Consider the following 23,949-nt stretch of genomic DNA (forward strand, 5'->3'; position numbering starts at 1 on the left):
CATGTCATCAAAAACTCAATGCATTAATTAAAAACTCATACACTTCTCAAAGAGAGTTCTTTAAAGCTTTTTAATGACCTGAGAGTATACTGAGATTGATTATCTGGTTTTCTAGATCCTAACAATTTAGAAAGAACCACACAGAAGTAAGGGAGGAAGCAATATTTGCACGAAGAGGGTGGTGAGTTTTTTGGTCTGGTTCCCCCTCCCCGATCAATCCTGACAGCAGGTAAAGATAATATTTAGCACATTCCAGCCTCTTGTACTGACTCACCTTTATGTTACCTTCTGCTGAACCTGTAGTAAAATATTCCTCACAGGGATCAAGAGCCAGCGCCTTAACTGCAGAGTCATGTGCCTGGAATGTGTGAATTAGCTGTCTCTGCCTGATGTCAAAAATGCAGATGTAGCCTTTCCTGCCCCCAGATATTAGGAGTTGCTGTTTTGGCGCGTACTGAAGTACCGTGGCACCATGATCATGGCATGTGAAACCTGAAGAAAAACATCAAGAGCCTTTCCCAAATGATGTCTACCTTAGCACTTCTGGTAATATTTAAATGCACATTTAAGTAATACAGAAATTACTGTCACATTTTCCCTTCTAATTTCTATAATCATGATCAAAGAAGATGGCAAGCAATAACAGAAAAAAACATACATAATCTCAGTATGAAAACACACACCCATATACACAGGAAGTTTAAACTTTATGCCCAAACTAAGTTATACTGTCTCATAAGAATGTAGAAGCAAAAGTGCAGAGGAGAACAAGTTTCTCAATGATACTCAATGTCTTCATTAATACCCACCAATAACAAGTATTTACCCTTTCCCAGTTCCTGCCCATACATAAAACCTCATCAAAAGTTCTTCACAGGGAAATATATTTAATATCCTGAGATAAACCATAATGGAAAAGAATATGAAAAAGAATATATGTATAACTGAATCACTTTGCTATAAAGCAGAAATTAACACAGCATTGTAAATCAACTATACTTCAATAAAATATATATATTTTTAAAGTCTTTCTCAGCTAAGTAAATGAAACTACACTAGTGTGAAAATTACCAGCCCCAAGTTAAGGAGTTAACCTTCCCAGGACTCTCTGCATTCTAATGTGATTAACACCTTAAACTAATATATGGCAAATCTTTAAGAGATGTTAATAATTATTCGCCAAAAACAAAGAATTTTGCAATCAAAACTGGGAAATAACTACACCTTTCAAAATACACGTCAGCATAGTAAAAGACTCAAATCTGTTTTGGTTTTTTTTGTTTTTTTTGTAACAAAGTCCTCCTAGCTATGTTTAACCCAAACTTACTAGAGCTTTGAGCACTTGGTGGCATTATGTGAAAGAGTGATCTTTAGGACAGCGATGTGGAAGACACTGTCTTAAAAGGAATAATGTTTAAACGGCATTATTCAGATTTCTAATCATAAGGCTGACTTTTAGTTTACAGTCAGATTTAATTCTCTGAAATACCACCTCATTTCTGTTGAGCTCAAGGAATACTTTGCAACTGATTTCTTCAGCAGCCTTGTTAGTAGTGCCACTCTCCATACCATATTTTCTGAATGGAATACAACACAAAGATTATTCTAGGCTAGCTGGGTTTCTGTGACCATATATATTTACCTCAGCAAGGTAGCCAGATATTCTAGTTAACTTTTAGAATTTTATTCACTCTATCTCCATTTTTAACCCGTGAATAAACACGCACTGGATTTACTGGTTAAAATAAAACCAGGAAAGCATTCTTTCACAGTGTACTGAAAATCAAAGACTTAGCTCACTTACCATGAATGAGGCTGTTTCCGGGTGATATCAATGTGTCCCAGAGGCATACATTTCTAATAAAGAAACAATAACAAAAACACATCATAAACAAATTGTTCTAAGTCATCACTGGGATAAACTGTGTCTTTACATCAAATATTTTTACTGATTGAATCTTATGTTGTTTTGTTCACTCACATTTATAAAGCAGTGATTCTCAACTAGGATGAGGGTAGAGGTTGGGACTGGGGATATATCTCTTCCAAGAGTTTATCATTTTCAAACTACAGGGTCTGTCTCACATGGTCCCACCTGACTCTGCTCCATCTCATCCCCCGGCCCTATCTCTTTTCCATTATCACTCCACGGAAAATGAGACATGATTTCCTGAGTAGAAGAGATGCTTCTATATCCTTGGGGGTAAACACTGCAGGGAAATGAGAGGTGTTATTCATGGGCACATGTTGCCAATGAAAACAATCTGAGGCAAAGAAAATGTTGAGAATGATGGCTACAGAGCCTCAAAAACTTGACAGTATTAACAGCAATAAAAAAAATAGCTTTAACATAAAAATTCCACATACTTTTTAGTAGATTACATTAGGAGTAATTCTGGTCTTTCTCTTTTTGGTAAGGAAAACTACTTGAAGAATTATGTAACAAAGTTTTTGTATTCCTGAGGTGGAAAAACCTGACTAAACAGAAATCCATACTTTCTAGCAAGAATACCTTTCTGCCTAAAATATGCTTATTTCTTTTTTGCATCTCTGTTAACCTACCTATTGTCATTGGACTGTCCAGATGTGGCAACTAGACTTGAAGAGGTAACAAATGCAAAGTCACTTGTGGCTTTACTGTGGCACTGCCAACTCTATGGGAACAAAGTGCAAGCTGATGTTATCTCAAAATCCAGTAAAATGTGGTACAGTACACACACCCAGCTCTGCTAATCATATACTACATGCATGACCTAAGAACACTTTTTAAAATCTAGAATAAAGAATAAGTGATAAGAGGATTAGCTGTCATATGCATGTTACTTGGCTAATACCCAATAATTTTTTAAAACTGGAAGAGTTGGCAGAAACATGGAATTAAAGATTATGTAACAAAGGAATAAAACACGAAGTACATGAACTTAACCTTCCAGCGTCACCGTGCCCCCGACCCTCCAAGTGCAGACATGCTTTTCTGCATCACCACGTGTTCTAACATGATTTGGATTAATGGATGAAGTGGCCTATTGGGATTGGTTATTTTATAATCTAATAAGAAACATTCTGGAGCAAACTGGCATACATGGAACCTGTCTGGTTCTTAATACAGTACCTAAAACGAATCACTATAAAACTCTATCACTAAGAAGTCAGAGATTTCAAAACAGATAAAAGTGTAATAAAAATGTATCCTGAATAAGACCACACACAGAGAAGGCCCCTAAAAATTTCAAATATAATGGTCACCCTTCAAGCTGTGAAAAGCAAGTTTTTTGCGTTTTAGTCATTTCAGTCTAAAACTAGGGCAATGATGGTGCTGGGCCGTGGCTGCTGGACAGAGTGGTCCCTTTCCCAACAGATCCACCAATGGGACTCGCTGTCTGAAACAAACACTTCACAAACAAAGTGGCCTCCATATGTGCTCTGCGAATGCTGAGTGATACTTACCATGTAAGGTTTGGGATTTGATGCAGTTTGGTTTACTTGCCAGATACTCAGAAAACCCTCTCCGTCTGCGACACCACACTGTAAGAATGGCGTAAATATTAAACACAGCTTCTGAGTAGCCATATCGAAGGTAAAATCATTTATGAAATGGAGAGTCACTCAGTCCCCACTTAACCAACATTCTGCCTATACCTATGCTCCTGCTGCTGTAGTTCTCAAGAAAGCCCAAGTACTGTAAATAACCTGCCACCTTTTAAATTCTTTTCCATGCCTATTTCACTGTTTTCCTCCAAACATCTGTAGCAGAACTTAGTAAGAAATTGGAAGGTTGCTCTTAGGTGCCTGACTCTGCACACAGGCACCATCAATGCACTCAACAGAAACAGAATTCTTTACCCTCACAGAATACGTAGTATCTGTAAGTAGATGATTAATTAATCCACACAAAATTCTGTGGATTTATGCTTTTCTTGAGAGCCAAGGGGCTATATAAACAGACACCATCAGACTGCCTGCTCAACTCAAATCCAGAGCGACTGAATTTGTTTTTAAGTCTAGTTTTACTAGCTATTTACTCATAAATATCTGCAGTTCTTTTCGGACAAGTTTAGCAGTAACCCCCAGGAACTAACCTTGTTGCCTTGTGAATTGAAATATAATCTGGTAACTCTTGCATTGCCAGCTTGGCGGAAACAGACAAGCTGCTGAGGTCTTGTCCATTCAAACATTCGTACACTGCCATCCTGAGCACCTGTAAGATCTGAGACGCAAAAGGAAAAGCAAAAAATAAGAAACAAAGCTGAAGAAAGAGTTCCAACATTTCCCATTCTATAAGCCAACTTCAAAATGATAGAGATCACTTGCAGTCCTTTGATCATAAATAAAATACTCACAGTATTGATGGACTGGGTGGGAGGTCATTCTCTTAACATTATGTAGATTCCTTTTCATAAGCTTTAAAAGAAGATAAAAATGAATTTCTTTTGCATCACAGAAGACATAAGGAAGGATATGATTCAGGCCAACTCTAATTCTGATAACAGTTATTCTCTTACACTGGATTATTACTAAAATAAACCCTGTTGTGGATTTTCTGACCCACTAAATATACGGCGCTTGTCTAACAGTCTGGGAAAGCACAGTCACTTACTGGCGTGCCCTGGTCTGTGTGGACTGTGAAGATACCAAGCTGCTTCATCTAGTTGTAAAGGGAGCTCTCCTCCAAGTGCCCCTCCCTAAGGACAGTCAGGAGTATCTCCAGATTCTTCAGAGCAGAACATGAGAATGGGACCCCTTTAACTACAGTGACTAACAACAATGTTATTGATGGCATTTTTCAAACACTTAGAGTAGACATGAATTCCTCTCTAGCTCTGCTTTACCACTTTGTGCCTCTCAGTTTGCTCATCTATAAAATGAAAACCACTTAGTGTTGTTATAAGAAAAAGCATGCACCTGACATAAAGAAACCCACAGCATGCTAGCTATCGTTATTATGGTATACTAACTGGTCACTGCCTCTGATCTTCAGCATCATTCCTATGTCAAAGTGATTTCAACCTATTTTTGAGCGAGTCCATATCCAGAAACCATACCTAATAGTAAATAACATACCACACTAGCTCCAATGCTAGTCTGTCCACTGCCCAGCCACGGCAGAGATGAAGATGGATGCACCTGACTTGCTGAATGGGATGTTGCACTGGGTTGATAAAGAGTTGTAGTGGAACCACGATAATCAATATCATCTGAACTGTGGAAAACATTCATGTGTTACTGTGACAGTTCCATTTTCTCAACACATATTCCAATTACAGAGCTTTTTATCTATCTGAAGGACAGTCTTTATTTTTTAAAAAAAGTATCAATATCCATAATAAAAACGTAGGTACAAGTCCTAATCATCACCAGTTTTAGTACTGGTTAACTTTTTCCCCTTAGGCAAAATATAAGTTTAGTCTAATGTTCGGGAGAATTTTATTGCTGCACAAATTAGAACAAATGTTTGAAGTATTTAACACAGATTTTCTTTTTATCCTGTATAGAAAAAGACTGTATGTTCTCTTCAAGTACAGAGACCCCATTTATAAAATTCAAACATTTTAAAGAAACTGGAGTTAAAAGTTTTCTTAAACTTAGGTGCTAATTATCACATTAAGTGTTAAAGTAATTTTTATGATGGGCCATATCATATTACATGGTTACATCTACTCTGAAGTGTGACTGAAACCTAGTTGTATTATATACCAATGAGACAGAAACAGAAATGAGGGAGGCCATCATGGCACCACTCCCAGAACATAAAATTTCCGAGAGTCTGGAGAAAAGCAAGAGGGACGGAAAACATGGAGGAGAAACCCCCAAATAGGAAAGCATTACTGCACTCTTGGTGCAGTGTCCATAGTTTTACTGAAAAGTAAAGTTGGCTACATTTTTATCTGAAAAATAGGTGTGCTTATAGAGAGATAATCAAGAAGAAACACTGAAAATTACTCAGTAGATGTGACTCATCAATCAGTCTAATTAATATATTAGTGTATTCTGCTTTTTATGGTAATTATCCAGATCAGCTGAATTTATTGAATATTGTGTAACTTCTGACATTTCTTTGGGGTTAAATGTCAAAGTGGCAGTTGTTAGCATTAGGCTCTGGTGTCGGGGATTATTCTGACTCAAACATTATGAATAATTCAGGGTCTAATGGAAGAAGTAGGAGTAATTTGTACACTGATGTAAGCAGAGCCCTTTATTGGCAGCTAAACCAATTATGTTTGTCTCCTCACCAAAGAAATACATAGTTTTCAAGACAACTGAAATCAAGTGCATAACCACTTAATAGGTTCTTTTTGAAGAAAACTACATTTAAAATTGATTACATAAGGCAAGCAAACCTTTTGGATTCTCTGTCATATTCTTCTCCAATCCATATGTATGACTGACAGGCCAGAAGAGAAGTAATATCGAGTTCTTGTACATCATGCGTTGAAGCCAAAACAATTTCATTACAGTTTGCCTGTAAAGCAAACGCAAAGTCAATAATTTAAGCAATTTCACTAAAACAAAGTACTACATTCTTTATAATTACTGAAGATTTTACCTTATTAACAGAAAATGCCATGATCATATCTGACTCCTTATGAATGATTTTTGCCTTTCCTCCTGGATAGCCCAGATCTGCTTCAACCTACAAGACATTTGTCAGCAGTTTTAGTTGTCGCAGCACAGCTCCATACAGATATATGTACATCCCACAAAACTTAAAAGAAGAAGAAAATGTAGCAGTAGCAGCAGCAGCAAGAAAAGAAGTACCAGTAATTTTAGTGTGTTGAAAATTAGCTGTGGAATTAGCTTAGATTCTCTGATGCCCTGTAATCACCCCAATTACAAAAATTTCCATTGTGATTACAGGATACTGAGTAACTGTCACAAAAGATAGCTAACATAATTTTCATTAGTATTTATAACAGTAATGTCTCTTATCTCTTCCAAAAGTGCACAAAGATACAGCAGTAAGAATGTGAGAGAAAAAGACACAATCAGAAAGACAGGAGTCACATAAGAAGTTAAATATTTTTAAATAAGGGTGATGAGATAGGAATAAGAAGTTGGATACAAGAACAGTTAGAAAGTAATGAAAGAGGGCTTCCCTGGTGGCGCAGTGGTTAAGAATCCACCTGCCAATGCAGGGGACACGGGTTCACGCCCCAGTCCGGGAAGATCCCACACGCCGTGGAGCACCTAAGCCCGTGCACCACAACTACTAAGCTTGTGCTCTAGAGCCTGCAAGCCACAACTACTAAGCCCGCGTGCCTAGAGCCCGTTCTCTGCAACAAGAGAAGCCACCACAATGAGAAGCCTGCGCACCGCGACTAGAGAAAGCCCGCACGCAGCAACTAAGACCCAATGCAGCCATAAATAAATAAATATTTTTAATTAAAAAAAAAAAGTAATGAAGGAGATTGATGAGAGGAAGGTGTAATGCTCAGAGTTGAAGGTGATGGGGAGAAAAGAAGAGGCAGAATCAAGAAAGAGGCAAGATAAAACAATCATGTTTAAGAACAGATGGGGAAAAGGGACAGAACTGAAGATCGAAAAGGAAGCAAGAAAGAGAAGAACCAATGGCAAGAAAGATCAAGCTGGACACAGTGGAGCATCTCCTACCCTGTGCCAGTGAGGTGTGTGGGAGCAGTGAGCACTCTGACTAGTTAGCCAGCTGGGCAGGTCATGGTTAGTATCAGAGATGAGAGGTTAGCTCCTTGAATTTTAAAGAATGAGCTAAATTCGAGAGCATGGAATACTACCTTGATGTGGCAATCTTCTGCTATGCAGTTTTGTTTGACCTGCTCCACATGTTCTTCTATAAACTAAACACCACCACACCGTCACAAACACAAAACACATGCATGAAACGGAATTATAAAAGAAATGAAAGTTTTCAAACTGAAATGGTTGCTCCATCACTTAAAGATGGTAAAAATGAATTTGCAAGCTTTAAAATAAATTTAAAAGCACATCAAGAAAAAAATTAAACTGAGTAAAATGTGATGTCATCAGAAAAAACAACACAAAGCAAAACAGGCAAAATTAATGTATTACATATATAAAAGCAATTTCAAAATAAAAATTCATTATTTGTATGTCAGTTATGTAACTTGGAAGTTCTAACTTAAACTCTAGTCTCTACAAATAAAACCTACTTGTATAAGCAGATGTATCCTCTACTACATAGATTCCTAACCTATAGGGGTTTATTTCAAATAAATAAAAACTATTTTTTTCTAAACACAGATTAAAAGTACTGATAATTATTTCACTCTTACTCATAAGGAATATATCCATGAAGAGACAGTCAAGGGTTAAAATTCACATCAACCATTACACTATACATAATCTTATGATTTTCTCCTTATAAGTAAATGTTTGATGAGATGAGGCATGGGAAAGAAATCACACAAATAACTTGCTCCTGGTTCATGACAGGGCCATTAGGAATGGCTATAATCAGAAATATCATTTCTGCTGTGCTGTGGAAACCTCTGAAGGTTTGATCAGAGCAATATATTCCTACCAATACTTCCTGAAGTGCCTGCTTCTCTTTCAGCCAACAGGACCCAATTCTCCATGCCTTGTGCAACTGCTCAAGGGCTGCTGCAGCTGACACTGAAGGAATGGTACAAGTGTGCAAGGGCCAACTCAGCAAAAGCCAAACTGCAGAAGAACCTATTTGCCTTTAATCAAGTGGCTAAGTTTGCCACATTTTATCCATTTCACAAAAAGCTGTTTTGTGGAATAGTCTTCTCTAACATACTCAGTAAAAATACCTTCTTCTGAATACACCTAAAATTTCAGCATTTCTCAGAATTTTAGTTTTATTAGGTAATTTTAAAAAATTAGCCAATTTTAGCATTCTTAGGATTATTTTGCCAGTTTTGCTAATTAATCAATTCACTGAATTTACCAAATTTATTGACCACCAATATCCTATTTAACAATCTAAAAAGATAAAACACTCTTATTAGATGGGTAGTTTTAATAAATTCTGCATATTTCTGAACTAAGTGACCAATTTTACTTTGCCTCAAGAGCTTTCACATTGTTTTCATAATTTTTTTTCGTAAATGAAAACCATTTTTCAGCAGATAATGTGCTATTCAATACAGTAGCCACTAAACACATATGGCTTTAAATTTAAATTAAACAAAATAAAAAATTCAGTTCCTCAGTCACATTAGCCCACTTCAAGTGCTCAATAACCACATGTGGCTGGTGACTACTATACTGTACAGAACAGACATAAATTTCCATTATCAACAGAAAGTTTTATTGGACTGCATGCAACAAGATATTAATTTCATTCAATAATTTAAAATTCAAAGGTACAAAAGGGTACATGATAAAAATTCTTCCATCCAAACTCCCAGCCATGTACTTCCCTTCCTGGAGCCAACCAACGCTTACACAGCATTTTAAGAAATGTTCAGTTTATCTCTGTCCCACCTCCCTGTACATGGAGAGCCTCTTCGGGTAGAAAAATAGAAAAGAACACACAGCTTGGGCTGCTGATCCCAAGAGCACAGAAATGGAGGGGCATAAAGAAGGGGAGGTAAGGGGCAGAATCGGGGAGAAACTTGGTTAAGGAAGAGGGAAACGAGAAAGGAGACAACAGATCCTCAAGAGCAAGACAAGAGTCTGAGGGTCCCAGCAACCCAGACCCAGTCTTTCTATAGCACTCTGAGGCTCTGACAAGCTAACAAAACAAAACTGCTAGAAACCTTATGAATAATTAAAGCATATCACTGTGTTTAGTAATTTGAAGAACTAACAACTCAGAAAATTGATCCTTCAATGAACTCTCTTTCTGGGAATAACAGAGCCCTAAGTGAGCAAGTATCTTTTATCTTAAATCTATTTCTTAGATTTCTATATCTTATTTTATAGAACTCAGTATCACTATAGGAAATGCAGTAAGCAATGTATTAAATGAAAGAGGAAATGAATTTGGCTCTTAGTCCCCTAACAAAACCCTACATCAATAATTTCAATACCACTGGGGTCTTTTCCTATCAAATAAGCTTATAAGACACAAAAGAATCTCTACAGTTCATTCCTCTAATTCCTCACATAAGTACATAATTTTTAAATCTACAGAAAAAAATAAATGACTGTTCACAGGACTGCCCACAATGACCATCCAGGTAAGTGGGTGAGTAGTGGAAAGAAAAGAACGAATCTGGTCGGTTCTGCTGCCCTAGGTATGGAGAACATTTGAGAAGCAGTTCTATATGCAACCTTGGGAAATTGAGCCACATAGACTGTCCCTCTCGGTTTTCACTTTTCTAAGTGAAATATAATTAATTTTTCTTTTCTCATAGCTTTTGTTGCCAATCTTTAATCACATCTGACACTCTACTCTGAACACTACTCTCCAAACTGCTCATTACCTCATTAAATAGCCAAATGGACTGAAATGCTTATATATAAAACATCTGTGTACCCCTCATTTTATAATGAAGAGATCGTTTTAAGTTCTAAAGTGTGACTCTCTCAAATTCATGATTCTTCTTGAACCCTGTATGGCATTACATTATTAACTTATGTTTAGCTTAAAAATCACCATGCAATGTAGAATCTCTGCCTCACTTTGTAAATGCAATCAATCTTCCTTCATCTCATATTTGGTGTTTCTGTAGTTTAATCTGTCTCACAAAATTATTCTACAGTTTATGCTGTTCATTTCTAAATGCTAAATAAATAAAAATGCTTTTAAAGGGTTATGCTGTATTTTCATTTAAATGATATTCAGAGAATCATAACATAGAGTATACTCATTTATATACTAAATTCCCCAAACCAACCCTCACAATGTTTATTACATGTAAAGGCCCAAAGGCAAATATTATAAAGGACATAACCACTTTCACCTGACTATACAGGATTTGTCGAAAGACCTATGTTGTTTCATTGTTATGAAATAAAAATTGTACGTTTTTATCTTAAAAAAAATTCTCTGTAGTTTGATAAACTATTACCTATGATGTATGAAAGATAATAAGTTCCAACCAAAAGTAAATTTCAAATAAATCAAGCTGGCTTCATTAGAAACGTTAAAGAAAACAAATGAAAATTAAAAGAGAGAATATTTTTTTCTAAAATACCTCACTCTGCTTTCTTTTCTTAGTGAAAATATATCTAATAAATGTCTGTTGAAGTACTTCTTGTTTAACAAGGAAATGCCAAAGTCGTTTGACTGGAAGCGCAGAAGAATCCCGGGATCTAGTTTAAAAAAAAAAAAAATCAACATATCACACTATTTTAGTCTATAGAAAATGTTTCATTATTTGCAGATAATTTTTTTAAAACCTCCATTATTGCAAAGAAGATACAGCATTAAGCTCAACAAAATTTTATAATTTATTTCACTTTTAATTTTTAGTTCTACAGATCATTCCTTCATCTAGTAATTAATTCTCTACAGATTCTCTAAATGGACAGGTTGAGCTGAGAGTCAATTGAATCTCTTATTATTCTCTTTCTTTCTTTTTTTTTTTTTTTTGCGGTACGCGGGCCTCTCACTGTTGTGGCCTCTCCCATTGCGGAGCACAGGCTCCGGATGCGCAGGCTCAGCGGCCATGGCTCATGGGCCCAGCCGCTCCGTGGCATGTGGGATCTTCCCGGACCGGGGCACGAACCCGTGTCCCCTGCATCGGCAGGTGGACTCTCAACCACTGCGCCACCAGGGAAGCCCTTATCATTCTCTTTTTAAATTATACTTTAGGTTGGTTCTGTTGGTTACAGCATATCACCAATGAATATAAATGAACATAAAGTCCCACATTTCATTTTTAACAGCTAACAAGCTAAATTTAAAGCCTTGCTCTTTCAAGCTTATGAGCAATACTCTAAATCATGGCTGGCTGCCTCAAAAAAAGCATGCTGCTTATCAAAAGGGGCCTAGATGGACAGATGGAAGATCAAAACAGCAATAAAAACCTTAATGTGTTTACTATTAAATTACTGACAAAAGGTCAGTAGCACCTTGTTTGAATATGTAGATTGTTATCCCAAAACATTTCTGTTAAGAGTTCCTAAAATGGTGACAAAAATAAAGGTTTTGTCCTGATTATAAAATTAGTATGTCTATTTGAAGTACAGGTAATATGGGAAAAATAATTTTTTATCCAGGTTTCTGATAGTTTCCTTGGCATATAGTGCTAGAAACAGGATTGCAAGTTCAAAGTTATGAGTGTTTTGAAGGCTACTGGCGTATTATTTTGCCAAACTGACTTCCAAAAAGGTTAAACCAAGCTACACTCTCATTACCATTGTAAGAGAATTCTTACTTGAATGGAGTATTTTCAGGTTCTAGCATTGCTTTATTTCGAAGAATAGCTGGTCCAGCTCCTACTGAAAGGTCAGTTGGATATGTGTTGACATAGTTGGGGGGAGGACCTTCAAATTCATCCATTTTCTCTTGCAAGATCTGCTCCCAATTCTCCAAGTTTTTAATCACAGCAATACCTAATGGTGATGTTACGGGCAACTCTAAAATGTAATAGAATATGATATTTTACTTTGATTAAAAATGTTGACCATCACCACATATTTACAAGATCCAAATTCTTAGAGCCAAAACTTCTGAAAGTACAAATAAATCTGAAAATGTTAATCTAACACCATTTTGATATTTAATGCTTTGAACAAAACAGAAGACCAGCTTCCTAAAATGAGCTAAGAAAATGTTCAGCTTCTCCACGCTGGTTCCCTGGTTTTTCTTCCAACCTTCTAGGTAGTCAGTGATTCTTGCCATATGAATTAAAACCACAGACTGGAGCCTAAGATAAATAAGACCTCATAACATCTCCAATGCTGTATATTTTTAGTACCACATGTTCTTTTATATGGATTTTGTAAAGAGAAACTTGATGATAATTTGTTGTATTTAATAACATTAATTTTCAAATTCCAAACTTACCAGAGAATTCCAGTCCAGCAATGGGAAAGAAATTCTTGACATTGTGAAGTACTAGCTTAACCATTGTCAAATGTAGAAGAGCCCAGCTGTTCAAAGGGACAAATAAAAAAACTCTCCTTAATTGAAAAATAAAATCATGAGAATATAGTAATGATCCCTGTCAACTGTTTGGCCCAATCTCCCACCCAGAAAAAAAGCTGTTTTTTTCTAACAACTTACTATTAAAAAAGAGTACCTTTGTAGTCTCTGAAAATAAAAGGTATGCAACAATGTATTATACTTGCACTATCTGAAATACCTAATGGAAAGAGATTTACCACACAGCTACATGGAATTTTAATACCATATCAATAAATTATGTATTTTTTCTCACTAAAAATGTTTGTGCCAGCTATTCTTTGAAACTGCATGTGAAATACTCTACCATCTAGCAATGTACCTCAAAGGTACAGAATTCCTAACCTGAGAACATAGGTCAGTTCTTGTATAAATTCATGATAGTAATGTTGCTTAAAACTAGTAACATCAGGAACTTCTACAAAAGAAAAGACAAAAAGAAAAGAGGAAAGCTTTATTTACCTATAGGAGTTAGGGTCTTGGTGTTCCTGTATCTGTGTATCTGAAAAAAAAGCATCATCTTCTTCTTCATCACTATGAATGCTTTCATCAGAATCATATATAACTCCACTATCAGACAAAGGGAGAAATGGCTGCAATAAAATGTGAAGTTATTTTTAAATGTATAATTGGGTTATTTTTATCCTAACTTAATATTGAACATTTTAAATGGTGTCAACCTAAACTAAAATTTTCTTTTGAAAATGATACTAGACCTAGGAAAGTCAGGAAAACCAGGTTAAAACTCAGATTCAATAAAATAACTGAGTAGCTAGATACGACACAAATATTTTTTTTAAATCAATGGTCTTTTTCTTATATATCAGCAATAACTAGTTCAAAAACTCTGAAGAAAAAAGGTGTATTAAGTAACATAATACCAAAGGAAAAACTTTATGAAAACTGTGAAAGAGCTACAGTGAAGGAAATTACAAATCCCTCTAAAAGCTAAATAAGGAGACTGAAACATGTAAAGACTATCATTCTTTAATTTACAGGTTTTAGGTAATCCCCATGGGGATTTCTTTTCCTTTTTTGAAACTTGACAATGATTGTAAAGTTCATAGGGAAGAAAATAATAGGTAAGATTAGCTAAGAAATCTTTCTAAAGTGAAAGATACTATTTCTTAGTGGATATTAAAATAAATAATTAAAATAAGTGCAGTCTAGCGATTGATAAGTGGAAAAATATAGTCCAAGAAGAGTATATAAATAAGAAATTAATATATGACAAATATAACATCTTACGTCGTTGGGAGGAAAGGAAGGACAACTAGTATAAGTGTGAGAATAGAAGATAAAGAGGGTACTAAAGTCTGATCTTCACTTCATTTTAGATCAACAGGAGAGTTAGAAATTAAAAAAAAGAGAGTTAAAAAGTTAAAAAGAATTAGGAGGAAGATGGGCTTCCCTGGTGGAGCAGTGGTTAAGAATCCAGGTTCAAGCCCTGGTCTGGGAAGATCCCACATGCCGCGGAGCAACTAAACCTGTGTGCCACAACTACTGAGCCTGCACTCTAGAGTCCATGAGCCACAACTACTGAGCCCGTGTGCCGCAACTACTGAAGCCTGCGTGCCTAGAGCCCGTGCTCCACAACAAGAGAAGCCACCGCAATGAGAAGCCCGTGCACCGCAACAAAGAGTAGCCACCACTTGTAGCAACTAGAGAAAAGCCTGCACGCAGCAACAAAGACCCAACATAGCCAAAAATAAATAAATAAATTTAAAAAAAAAAAAGGATGAGGCGGAAGAGAAGGTGGAGGAAACAAAGGAGGAGAAGAACAAAAGTAAACATTTATTAGTGGAAAGGACTTTCTCTGCTTAAAAACAATGTAACAAATCATTTTTTAAAAGTATGGACAGACATGACTAAACTTTAAAACTTCCGTATGTCAAAAACAAACAAAAGGCAAATAAATCATTTTTTAAAAGTATGGATAGACATGACTAAATAAACTTTTTAAAACTTCTGTATGTCAAAAACATAAACAAAATTAAAAGGCAAAGAATCTGGAAAAGGTATCACAAGTAAGGTAAATTGTTAATATCCTTAAAAATAAAGAGTTCATTAAAAGTAAGGAAAAACATTACAATTCCAATAGATAACTTTGTTCAGAACATGAACAGTCAGTTCCTCACAGTAGAAAACCTAATGGCAATAGGTTCATTAACATTTTTTGATATCATTAATAGGAAATAAAAATTATTTAATCAAATTAACAAAAATGAAAAAGGAATACTTAATGAGGGTAAAGTCAGATGCATGCTCACTATTCTCAAGGGAGTATAAATCAGTAATCTGAAGATATATATATAAATATATATATATATTTCAGATATGTATCTGAAATAATCAGAATGTGAACAAGGCTTATCTAAAAAGATACTAATCTCAGCATTATTTATAAAAATGAAAAAATAAATACAGCAAATACTGATAGGCAAATGGTTATGTAAACTACAGTATACTCATCAAGCTGAATAGTTATTTGGTCATTAGAAATGATATGTACCTAGAAACAATGACAAACCCAGTGACAATGAGTACCCATATACCCACTTGTGGTTTCTAAATTAGAATTTCCCACAAAAAGGAACCAGGTTCTTTGGAGGTTGCTCCCACTCTGGGGCAGGAAACATGCAAAATTAGCCTAGAATGACTTAAACTAGAAAGAAAAGAAACTCAAATACTATTGGAAGAGTTCTCAAAAAGATTCAGGAGCCAACTGGAAGAGGCTCTCATTGGCAAAGATGGGACAATCTGAACATCCATAAGAATAATAACTGTACTGGATTAAAATACATAAAATACGTTTAAATCCATAATATAACAAAACTAATAACAAAACAAAGTTCACTGCTTCCTCTGAAGGATGCTAGAGAATCAACTCATCACTTTGAAAACTGGCACAAGAAGCAAAGAATAAAGCACTTATCCTGTCTTTCTCGTTCAAAATGTAATTCAGGATAACCAAATAGATTGATGGAAGAAAGTATTCCAGCAAATAAATGAAGACTACATGAGAAGATATCATTATCATAATTTTAAAACTACCCTAAATTTAAAATAATGGACTTAGGCAAAAATCATCAACTAACATCTCAAAAAGAGAGTTTCCTGATGGAAATACACAAAACCACCTATGAAGTAATCCTGTACTCCCCTTTCCCTATCCAATCAGAATGGAATCTGATAAAGCCTCTAAGTTTAACTTTCACTTTACAGAAAAACAGAAATCAGGGGAACAAGGTCAGAAGACCAAACATGGGGATGCCATCAGCAAAAGCCACTGAGAAATTTTAAAGGACAAATTTAGGGGCAAAAAATGGGGAGGGGGGTAAATTTAACAAAGAGAGATGGAGGTAGAACTTATAGATTAAAAGAAACTTAAGACATATCAACCAATTGCAATGTGTGAATCTTATTTTGGACCCTGATTTAACAAACCAACTGTTCAAAAACATTTAAGGTGTAATGGGGAAAAATGTGAACACTCTCTGGATACTTAATGATATTAAGGAATTGTGTATGTATGTGTGGTGTGTGCGGTGTGTATGGTGTGTGTGGTGTGTGTGTGATAATGCTAGTGTGGTACTGGTTCAAAATCCTTCTTTTTAAAAAATAAATGGTGAAATATTTATGAATGGAATTTCATGATGTTTGGATTTGCTTCCAACCAATCTGGGGAGTGGGAAGAAGTATAAATGAAACACATGTAAAGAGGGAACACAGGTAAAGAAGGAAACCTATCAATAGAAGGTGATGTGCTTGAAAAAACAAAGTGCAGAAAAGCACACACCCAACACGGTACAAAATGGGACTATGTTGGATCTAGTCACGATGAGTATTCTGATCCCCAGAAAAGTTTTCTCTACTTTGGAGAAACAGAGATATGTCATGGGGCCTCATGAAACCCATGGTCTCACGAAACCCTCAAATACCCATCCATCTCCTTCTGCTCTAATTTCATGCTGACCAAGGGAACTACTGATAAGCAGAAGAAGGGAAGTTAGATGGTAGATACAGGTATTCCAGTTCCTAGAAAAGGATGATGCTGATTAAAGGTTAATTAACTTTTGGTTTATACCTAAGTCCCGTATGATTTTAATTTGTCTGGTCCATTTCAAGTATCTGATCATTCCTGAATGATTATTCAGTTTCTGGAGTTGAGAGATTAATGCCTAAACTATGGTGATTCAGCCGAGAAGCTGCCCCGTCATTCCTATGTGATGCAAACATAAGAGTTAATAAAACAGACACACATAAAGCTTGCATTCCTCACGCCCCTTACCTTGGCAACAAAATAATCCCACATACTGAGTTCAGGAGGAATAAACTTTTCTTTGTAAGATGGTCTTTCTGCAGGCACTGGTGGTGGGGTAGCATCCTTTACAGGTCTTCCAGGAACCAGCATTCGCATGTTAAACCTCCTGCGGTGTTTATCTATGTCTTCAGAAGGAACAGGAGGTGCTGAATAAAGATAGAAAAAAAAAAACTGGCCTTATTTTCCATTATTAATTCAAAGAGTTAACCTTTCTTTTCATCCTACCCTTGCCATGTTTTCAGTGTAGACTAAATTACTTACATCTGTGCTTCTAAACTTTTCTAGTTACTGCATCAGTTTTCCAACAATCATGGCAGAGATGCAGATGAGGATAGAGTATAAAAGATTAACTTGCAATGAAGCAGCCTATGTGCTATATAGAATAAGAATTCAAGCGATTCTATATACAGTGTATTAAATAAATGATATATTCAACAAATAGTACAAAGAGTGCTTGAGTGATTATTTCTGGCTGTGTTGTTCAAGAAAGATTCATTGAATGAATATGTAGGATGTAAAGCATGCCTTAAAAGAAAAGCAGAAGCTCACTGTGTAAAGAGGAAGTTGACACCAGAAATGAATGACCAAAGGTTTGGCTAAATGAGGAGTAAACTTCTTTTGCTAGACAGGTGTCAGGGAGGGGAATAACGACGACAGTCTGGAGTTAGGGTGGGACAAGCCTGTGGATAGGAAGCTGGGAGCTCATCCTATGGGCAATTCTCATGCAAGTGTCTTGAACTAGGCACAGGATGAGGTATAGTCTGCAGGATCAATTAGAGAGGAAGGTGGAAGAATCTGACACAAGAAGGACCTGAACTAGTATGGTGGGTGGTAAAGACCTAGAGGAAGTATTAGATATGAGAAATACATAAAAGAAATATCAAAAGGACTCAGAACTAATTGGATATGAGAACCAGAAAGAAGTCAACCTGGCCCTCTTCTGAAGCTCCCCGTCATAGAAAATGATAATTCTATCTCAAGTTCTCTTTGATGAATATGACCACTTTTCACTCTGTCCATCACTAGGCTAAACCACTTTTATCTTTTTTTTAACTAAGGTGAAATTTACATAAAATTAACCATTTTAAAGCGTACAATTCAGTGGCATTTAGTACATTCACACTGTTGTGTGACCACCATCCCTATCTAGCTGCAAAGCATTCTCACTACCCCAAATGAAAACCCTATACCCATTAAGCAGTCACTCCCCATTCCTCCCTCCCTCTAGCCCACTGCAACCACCAGTATGCTTTCTGTCTCTATGGCTTTACCTATTCTGAATATTTCATATAAATGGAAGCATGCAATGTGTGACTTTTTGTGCCTGGCTTCTTTCACTCAGCATAATATTTTTGAGGTTCATGCTAGCTATATAGCATGTGTTAATACTTCATTCTTTTTTTACAGCTGAATCACACTCCATTGTACTTATATACCACATTTTGTTTATCCATTCACTCTTGATGGTAATCCACAATTATCTTTTAAGTGGGCTATTCCCAGAGCCTCCCACATAGCCTCCCTACTTTTATTCTTTCACAGTCTATTCTCCACATAGCAGTTAGAGTGGGTCTTTTGAAAACCTAAATCAGATTATGTCACTCCTCTGCTTAAAGCCCTCCAGTAGTTTCCTATCTTTCTTTAGAACAACAACGATAGTTTTACATGACCCATGAAACCCTCAATGACCTTGGCCCCAGTTACTTATCTTACCTCATCTCTGACCACACTCCCCTGAATCAGGATAGCCATTCTGGCCTCCACTGTAGTTCCTGGAAAAGGTCAAACTAGTCCTACCTCATGACTTTTGCACTCACTGCTCCGTCTGCCTGAAATGCTCTGGCCCCAGATATCAGCACGATCTGATTCCCAACTTCCTTAGGACTCTGCTCAAATGCTATCTAATCAGAAATGTGTCTTCTGATCACCCTAACTAAACTGTTCCCATCCCCTTTCCCTCATAATTCTCTGTCCAGTCACTCTCTTTTATTTTTATCGTAGTTCTTCCCATACCTGAAATATTATCACTTGCTAATTTATTGTGTTTACCTCTACTGGATGTAAGCTTCATGAAGGTAAGGGATTTGTCTGTTTTGCTCACTCCCATACCCCAAAAGCCTGGCATAGAGCAGGTGTAAGTAAATGCAAACATGAATACGTACTCAGAGGTTTAAGCATGATGATTTGATGAATGTATTACCTACCATGAAAAAATAATAGAAAACTCAGGAAGAGAAAAGAAGTAATTTGGGAGGAAAACTTCTAAATTTACAGTGGACTACAAGTAGGTAGGAAGATGGAAATTAAGAGTCATCCACATGCAACGGGAGTGGAGACAACGCAAGTCAATAAGACGGCCTACCTTACTCTGACTTACGTAGGAACCTATCCATCTGATGTGATCTTGGGCAGTAAAGACACAGGTTAGAACCTGTGCCATTTAAACTCTCTGTGCCACTAACTCCTCATCTGTAATATGACCATTTCTAAGGATGAATTAAGACAGACAATTTCTGTGTTTCAGCGCCAAGGTGTAAACCTTTCCCGTGGCATCAGTCTATATCTTACCATCCTACCACCTAAAAAAGTGGGCTAAAAAATCTATTTTGGTCCATAAGAAAGAAAAAAGAGGACAGAAAATGGAATTTAAAAACCATGTGCATGATTGGAACAGCCTTCTTGTCTATTACCATAAACTTAATCTGAAGCCAACTACTGGTATACTCTGTAAAGATTATGAGGATTTATTTAAATCTTTCTCTAATTAAAAACCATCCTTTTTCCATGACCTTATTCCTTAACATTGTCTCCTTGCTTACCATTACCTTTCCTTTTTTCTTTTTTATCCTCCTCAAATTTATCCTGGTTTACCAAAAAATGTTAAACTGAAACTATATTCTTTATTCTAACATAAGTTTAGTTATTTATTACCCTAACAAGAGTGATTATACCTTAAACATCAGTGATTTTCAAAATAAAAATTCTTAAAACATTAAAAAAAATCTTTTACTTTCACATTGGAAACTATTTACATTTACATACCTTATTGGTATCAAATTTATCTTACCTGAAATATTTTCGGATTGTCTTTGAGGCTTCACAACAAGTTTTATACCTCCCCCAAAAACAGCAGCCCACATTCGATTGTTTAATGGGTGGGCTGCAAGTCGAAATAATTCATTGGAGGAATTTGTGGCAAGAGCATGTATCAATAAACTTAAGTACACAGCAACAACGGCTTCACACAACAAAATGTTCAATTTTGGCTGGTCTTCATCTTGGGCTGAACTCAAGAGATTAATAAGTGAACTCACACCTGTAAGGGTATATAATATTATAAGAAGTCTATCAGCGTAAAGCTCCAGAAGGAAAAAAAATCCAAATCTGCAGTTTAACCGAAATTATGTATCTATATTATACTATATATATAGTGTGAATATATACACATGGAGATATATGTATCTCCATAATTTGAGCAACAAAATGATAGGAATGGTTTATAAGCTATAGAATAAAATAAGAATCCATTCATCCCTACTGATATAATAAATGAGTGAATAAACAAATTAAAAGAAGAGAAGAGAAAGCTCTTCCTTACAGAACAGTTTCAACTAATACATAGAAGGATGGATAGAATTAGAAAATCACCATCTCGTAATCCCCACAGTAATATCTGATTCAGTCAGGAGTCATCACTGGATGCTATAATTAGTGGGTAAAAGTATGATATTTTACACAATCTCAAACATTCTCTTCAAAAGATACTCACTAATTGCAAAGGAAAAGAAAGTAACTTTACAAAGGAGAAATCTGGCAGAAACTACCGTACGAAGTGATCACAGTTAATGGCACCAGTGATGGGACCAAGTGGCATCATGTGCCTCTTGATATTTTACACCAAGAAGGGTACAATCTCTCTTCATAACCTGAATCTAATATTAAGAAGACATCAGAAAAACCCAAATGGAGGGACACTAAAAAATAATAGGCTAGTGCTCTTCAAAAGTGTCAGTGTCATGAGAGACAAAGAAAGAAGGAGGAATACATATTAGAGGAGATTCATGAGACAATACAACTAAATGTTACATGGAAGACCTTAGTGGGACAACAGGTGAAATTGTCAAAAAATCTATAGATTAGAGGGCAGTATTGTATCAATATTAAGATGCTGAATTTGATAACAGTGCTATGGTTATGTACAATAAGAGAATGTCTGTTTTTAGGAAAGATAAACTGATATATTTAGATGTAAAGGGGCATCATGTCTGCAACTTACCCTCAAATATTTCAGAAAAAAGTATATATTCACACGGACACACAATAAGTGAGTGAGAGAGGAGGAGTGAATGACAAAGCAAGTATGGTAAAATGTCACTGTTTGGGGAATCCGGGTGAAGGTTACACAAGAATTGTTTGTACCATTTTTGAAACTTTTGTTAAGTCTGAAATTATTTCAATAAAATACCAAAACGACAACAATATGTTTTGAGAAACTTATGCATAAATGAATTTTAAATACACACTTGGAGTCCGTCACTTCCTTCTACTGCACTCTTCACAATGATCATTAACATGCAACCACAGAGTTATAAGGCAAGTAGAGCAAAAATTAAATGACGTGGCAGACGAGGAAAGTACTTTTATTAAGAGAGTGGAGAAGGTTTGAAATAACTGTTATGGAGAGTGAGAAAGAGCCAACCGGAGGAAGAGGACTGGCAGACACCATAATATATGTGCCACAGAATGGTCACTCCTTTCCTAACATACATCTACACTCTTGAGAATAACTGTATTCTGATGTATCTGTGAAAAAAAGCTCTGTGATACTGGCTCTCTAAGATTCTAATTCGGGATGTCTAAGGATAAGAAACATGACGTGCTCACCCTTGCGAAGGATGTTAAACCTTGCTTTTTTATGCTGGTCAACACAGCTGGTTTTTGAAGCCTTAACTTTCTGAGTCTTCAGACAACATTACAGTACTTAAGAATTCCTAATCCATGGCAGAAAACATCATCAAAAACAAACAAATAAAAAACTATTCACCAAATCCACAAACAACAACAATCAGGAAACCAGTTGGTAGCTTTGTAAAAAGGAGTTGCCAAATAGAAGATTAAAAAACAAACAAACAAAAACACCACTCAGATTCTCACCAGGCCATTGAGCAGGAGAAGAATTTGGTGTTGCATGTTCTTCAATGCTTTCTGTCCTTAGCCTTCGACGATCACTTAAAAGAAGTCCTTGATAAGCCATTCCTGTAAACTGGTTCCCTTCTGTCTGACTGCTAAAACAAATAGGGTTCAGTTATTTATGGTCTTAATAGAGGTAACAAGCAATTATACCCTATACGTATTTATTTTAGATAACTAAAACAAAACTCTTAAAACTGAGTTCACTGTTCTAATAAAAACTTATTTCAGAAAGTTCTTTAAATTAGTTACAAATATTTATCGATAGCTTTTTAAAACAAAATACCAAATTTTCTATTTAGGCACATGACATTTAGTCATTAAAACCTTTTCCAAATGCCACCTAATACTTAAAAATCTTTTCTATATTCACTTATTTGTATTTTTTTTAAAGTCTGCTGTAAGGAGACTACTGATGGTACTAAGATATATCAGAAAGTTTCAGGGCACTATTTTGTTGCATTTCTTAGTTCTGTAAAGTCGTGCAAGCTCAACTCTGAATTAAAACATCAACTAAAATCTGAAGAATCCTATTTTAGAAATACCTAGTCCTAAAGCCAAATGTGCCCAAATATTTACTTCCCTCATCTTTATGGAGTGGGGGAAGTACAAAAGAAGAAAATAAATCTGACTCCCTGGAGAGTCAATCACAGCCTAAAAACTAGAAAATACACATTTAAACAAAATTTATTTGGATTCTTATCTGGCGCCATTTTAAGCAGTGACTGATATCAAACAAGTTGTCTTTGATCATTAAGATGACCACAGGGCTTCCCTGGTGGCGCAGTGGTTGGGAGTCCGCCTGCCGATGCAGGGGACACGGGTTTGTGCCCCGGTCCGGGAGGGTCCCGCATGCCGCGGAGTGGCTGGGCCCGAGAGCCATGGCCGCTGAGCCTGCGCGTCCGGAGCCTGTGCTCCGCAGCGGGAGGGGCCCCAATAGTGAGAGGCCCGCGTACCGCAAAGGAAAAAAAAAAAAAAAAAAAAAGATGACCACAGTCAACCAAACAAACTCTTTTTCACTTATTTACATTTTTAAGTTTTTGTAGTTACTTAGACATGGCCTTATTAGGCTAACATCAGAGAACAGGCCATTTTGAGAGAGTAATTCCCTATGCAATAACAAATCTTCCCACAAGAGGCTGCTGAATTTATAAGAAAAAAATCTAGATATATGTGTAATATAAATTTAATGTGATTCTACTTATATTACAAACTTTTCATTTATTAATACAATCCATTTAAATCTAGGTCATCTTTCCAAGTGATTCAATTTCTTACTACTTATACTGCCCTAGTCATTAAAATACAGAGTATACACTGATGAAGGCAATTAGACATTTAACAAAAATTCAAACCATTACATATATTGATATCACTTCTAAAGACATACAGAAATGGG

At 36.1% G+C, this 23,949-nt stretch overlaps 1 protein-coding gene across 8 annotated transcripts in view; it reads right to left on the reverse strand.

Annotated features, from left to right (window-relative positions):
- Window positions 1-23,949, reverse strand: part of DMXL2 (Dmx like 2) — a gene marked incomplete at both ends in the record, with an annotated part of 159,764 nt that overhangs the window by 835 nt on the left and 134,980 nt on the right. For 3 of the 8 annotated variants that reach the window (XM_082647540.1, XM_082647539.1, XM_082647536.1), the window contains 16 exons: window positions 275-492; window positions 1,805-1,857; window positions 2,563-2,654; window positions 3,448-3,525; window positions 4,080-4,207; window positions 4,341-4,401; window positions 5,062-5,200; window positions 6,339-6,460; window positions 6,545-6,631; window positions 11,103-11,220; window positions 12,288-12,489; window positions 12,920-13,005; window positions 13,499-13,629; window positions 17,328-17,506; window positions 20,428-20,676; window positions 22,515-22,642. In XM_082647540.1, coding sequence (XP_082503666.1) covers window positions 275-492; window positions 1,805-1,857; window positions 2,563-2,654; window positions 3,448-3,525; window positions 4,080-4,207; window positions 4,341-4,401; window positions 5,062-5,200; window positions 6,339-6,460; window positions 6,545-6,631; window positions 11,103-11,220; window positions 12,288-12,489; window positions 12,920-13,005; window positions 13,499-13,629; window positions 17,328-17,506; window positions 20,428-20,676; window positions 22,515-22,642 — 2,071 coding nt within the window. Of the gene's footprint in view, window positions 1-274; window positions 493-1,804; window positions 1,858-2,562; window positions 2,655-3,447; window positions 3,526-4,079; window positions 4,208-4,340; window positions 4,402-5,061; window positions 5,201-6,338; window positions 6,461-6,544; window positions 6,632-7,748; window positions 7,812-11,093; window positions 11,221-12,287; window positions 12,490-12,919; window positions 13,006-13,498; window positions 13,630-17,327; window positions 17,507-20,427; window positions 20,677-22,514; window positions 22,646-23,949 lie in introns of those variants that run through there. The other 5 variants (XM_082647534.1, XM_082647533.1, XM_082647535.1 and 2 more) reach the window with 5 other exon arrangements.

Source organism: Grampus griseus, assembly GCF_964374135.1.
Source record: "Grampus griseus genome assembly, chromosome: 2".
Lineage (NCBI taxonomy): Eukaryota > Metazoa > Chordata > Mammalia > Artiodactyla > Delphinidae > Grampus > Grampus griseus.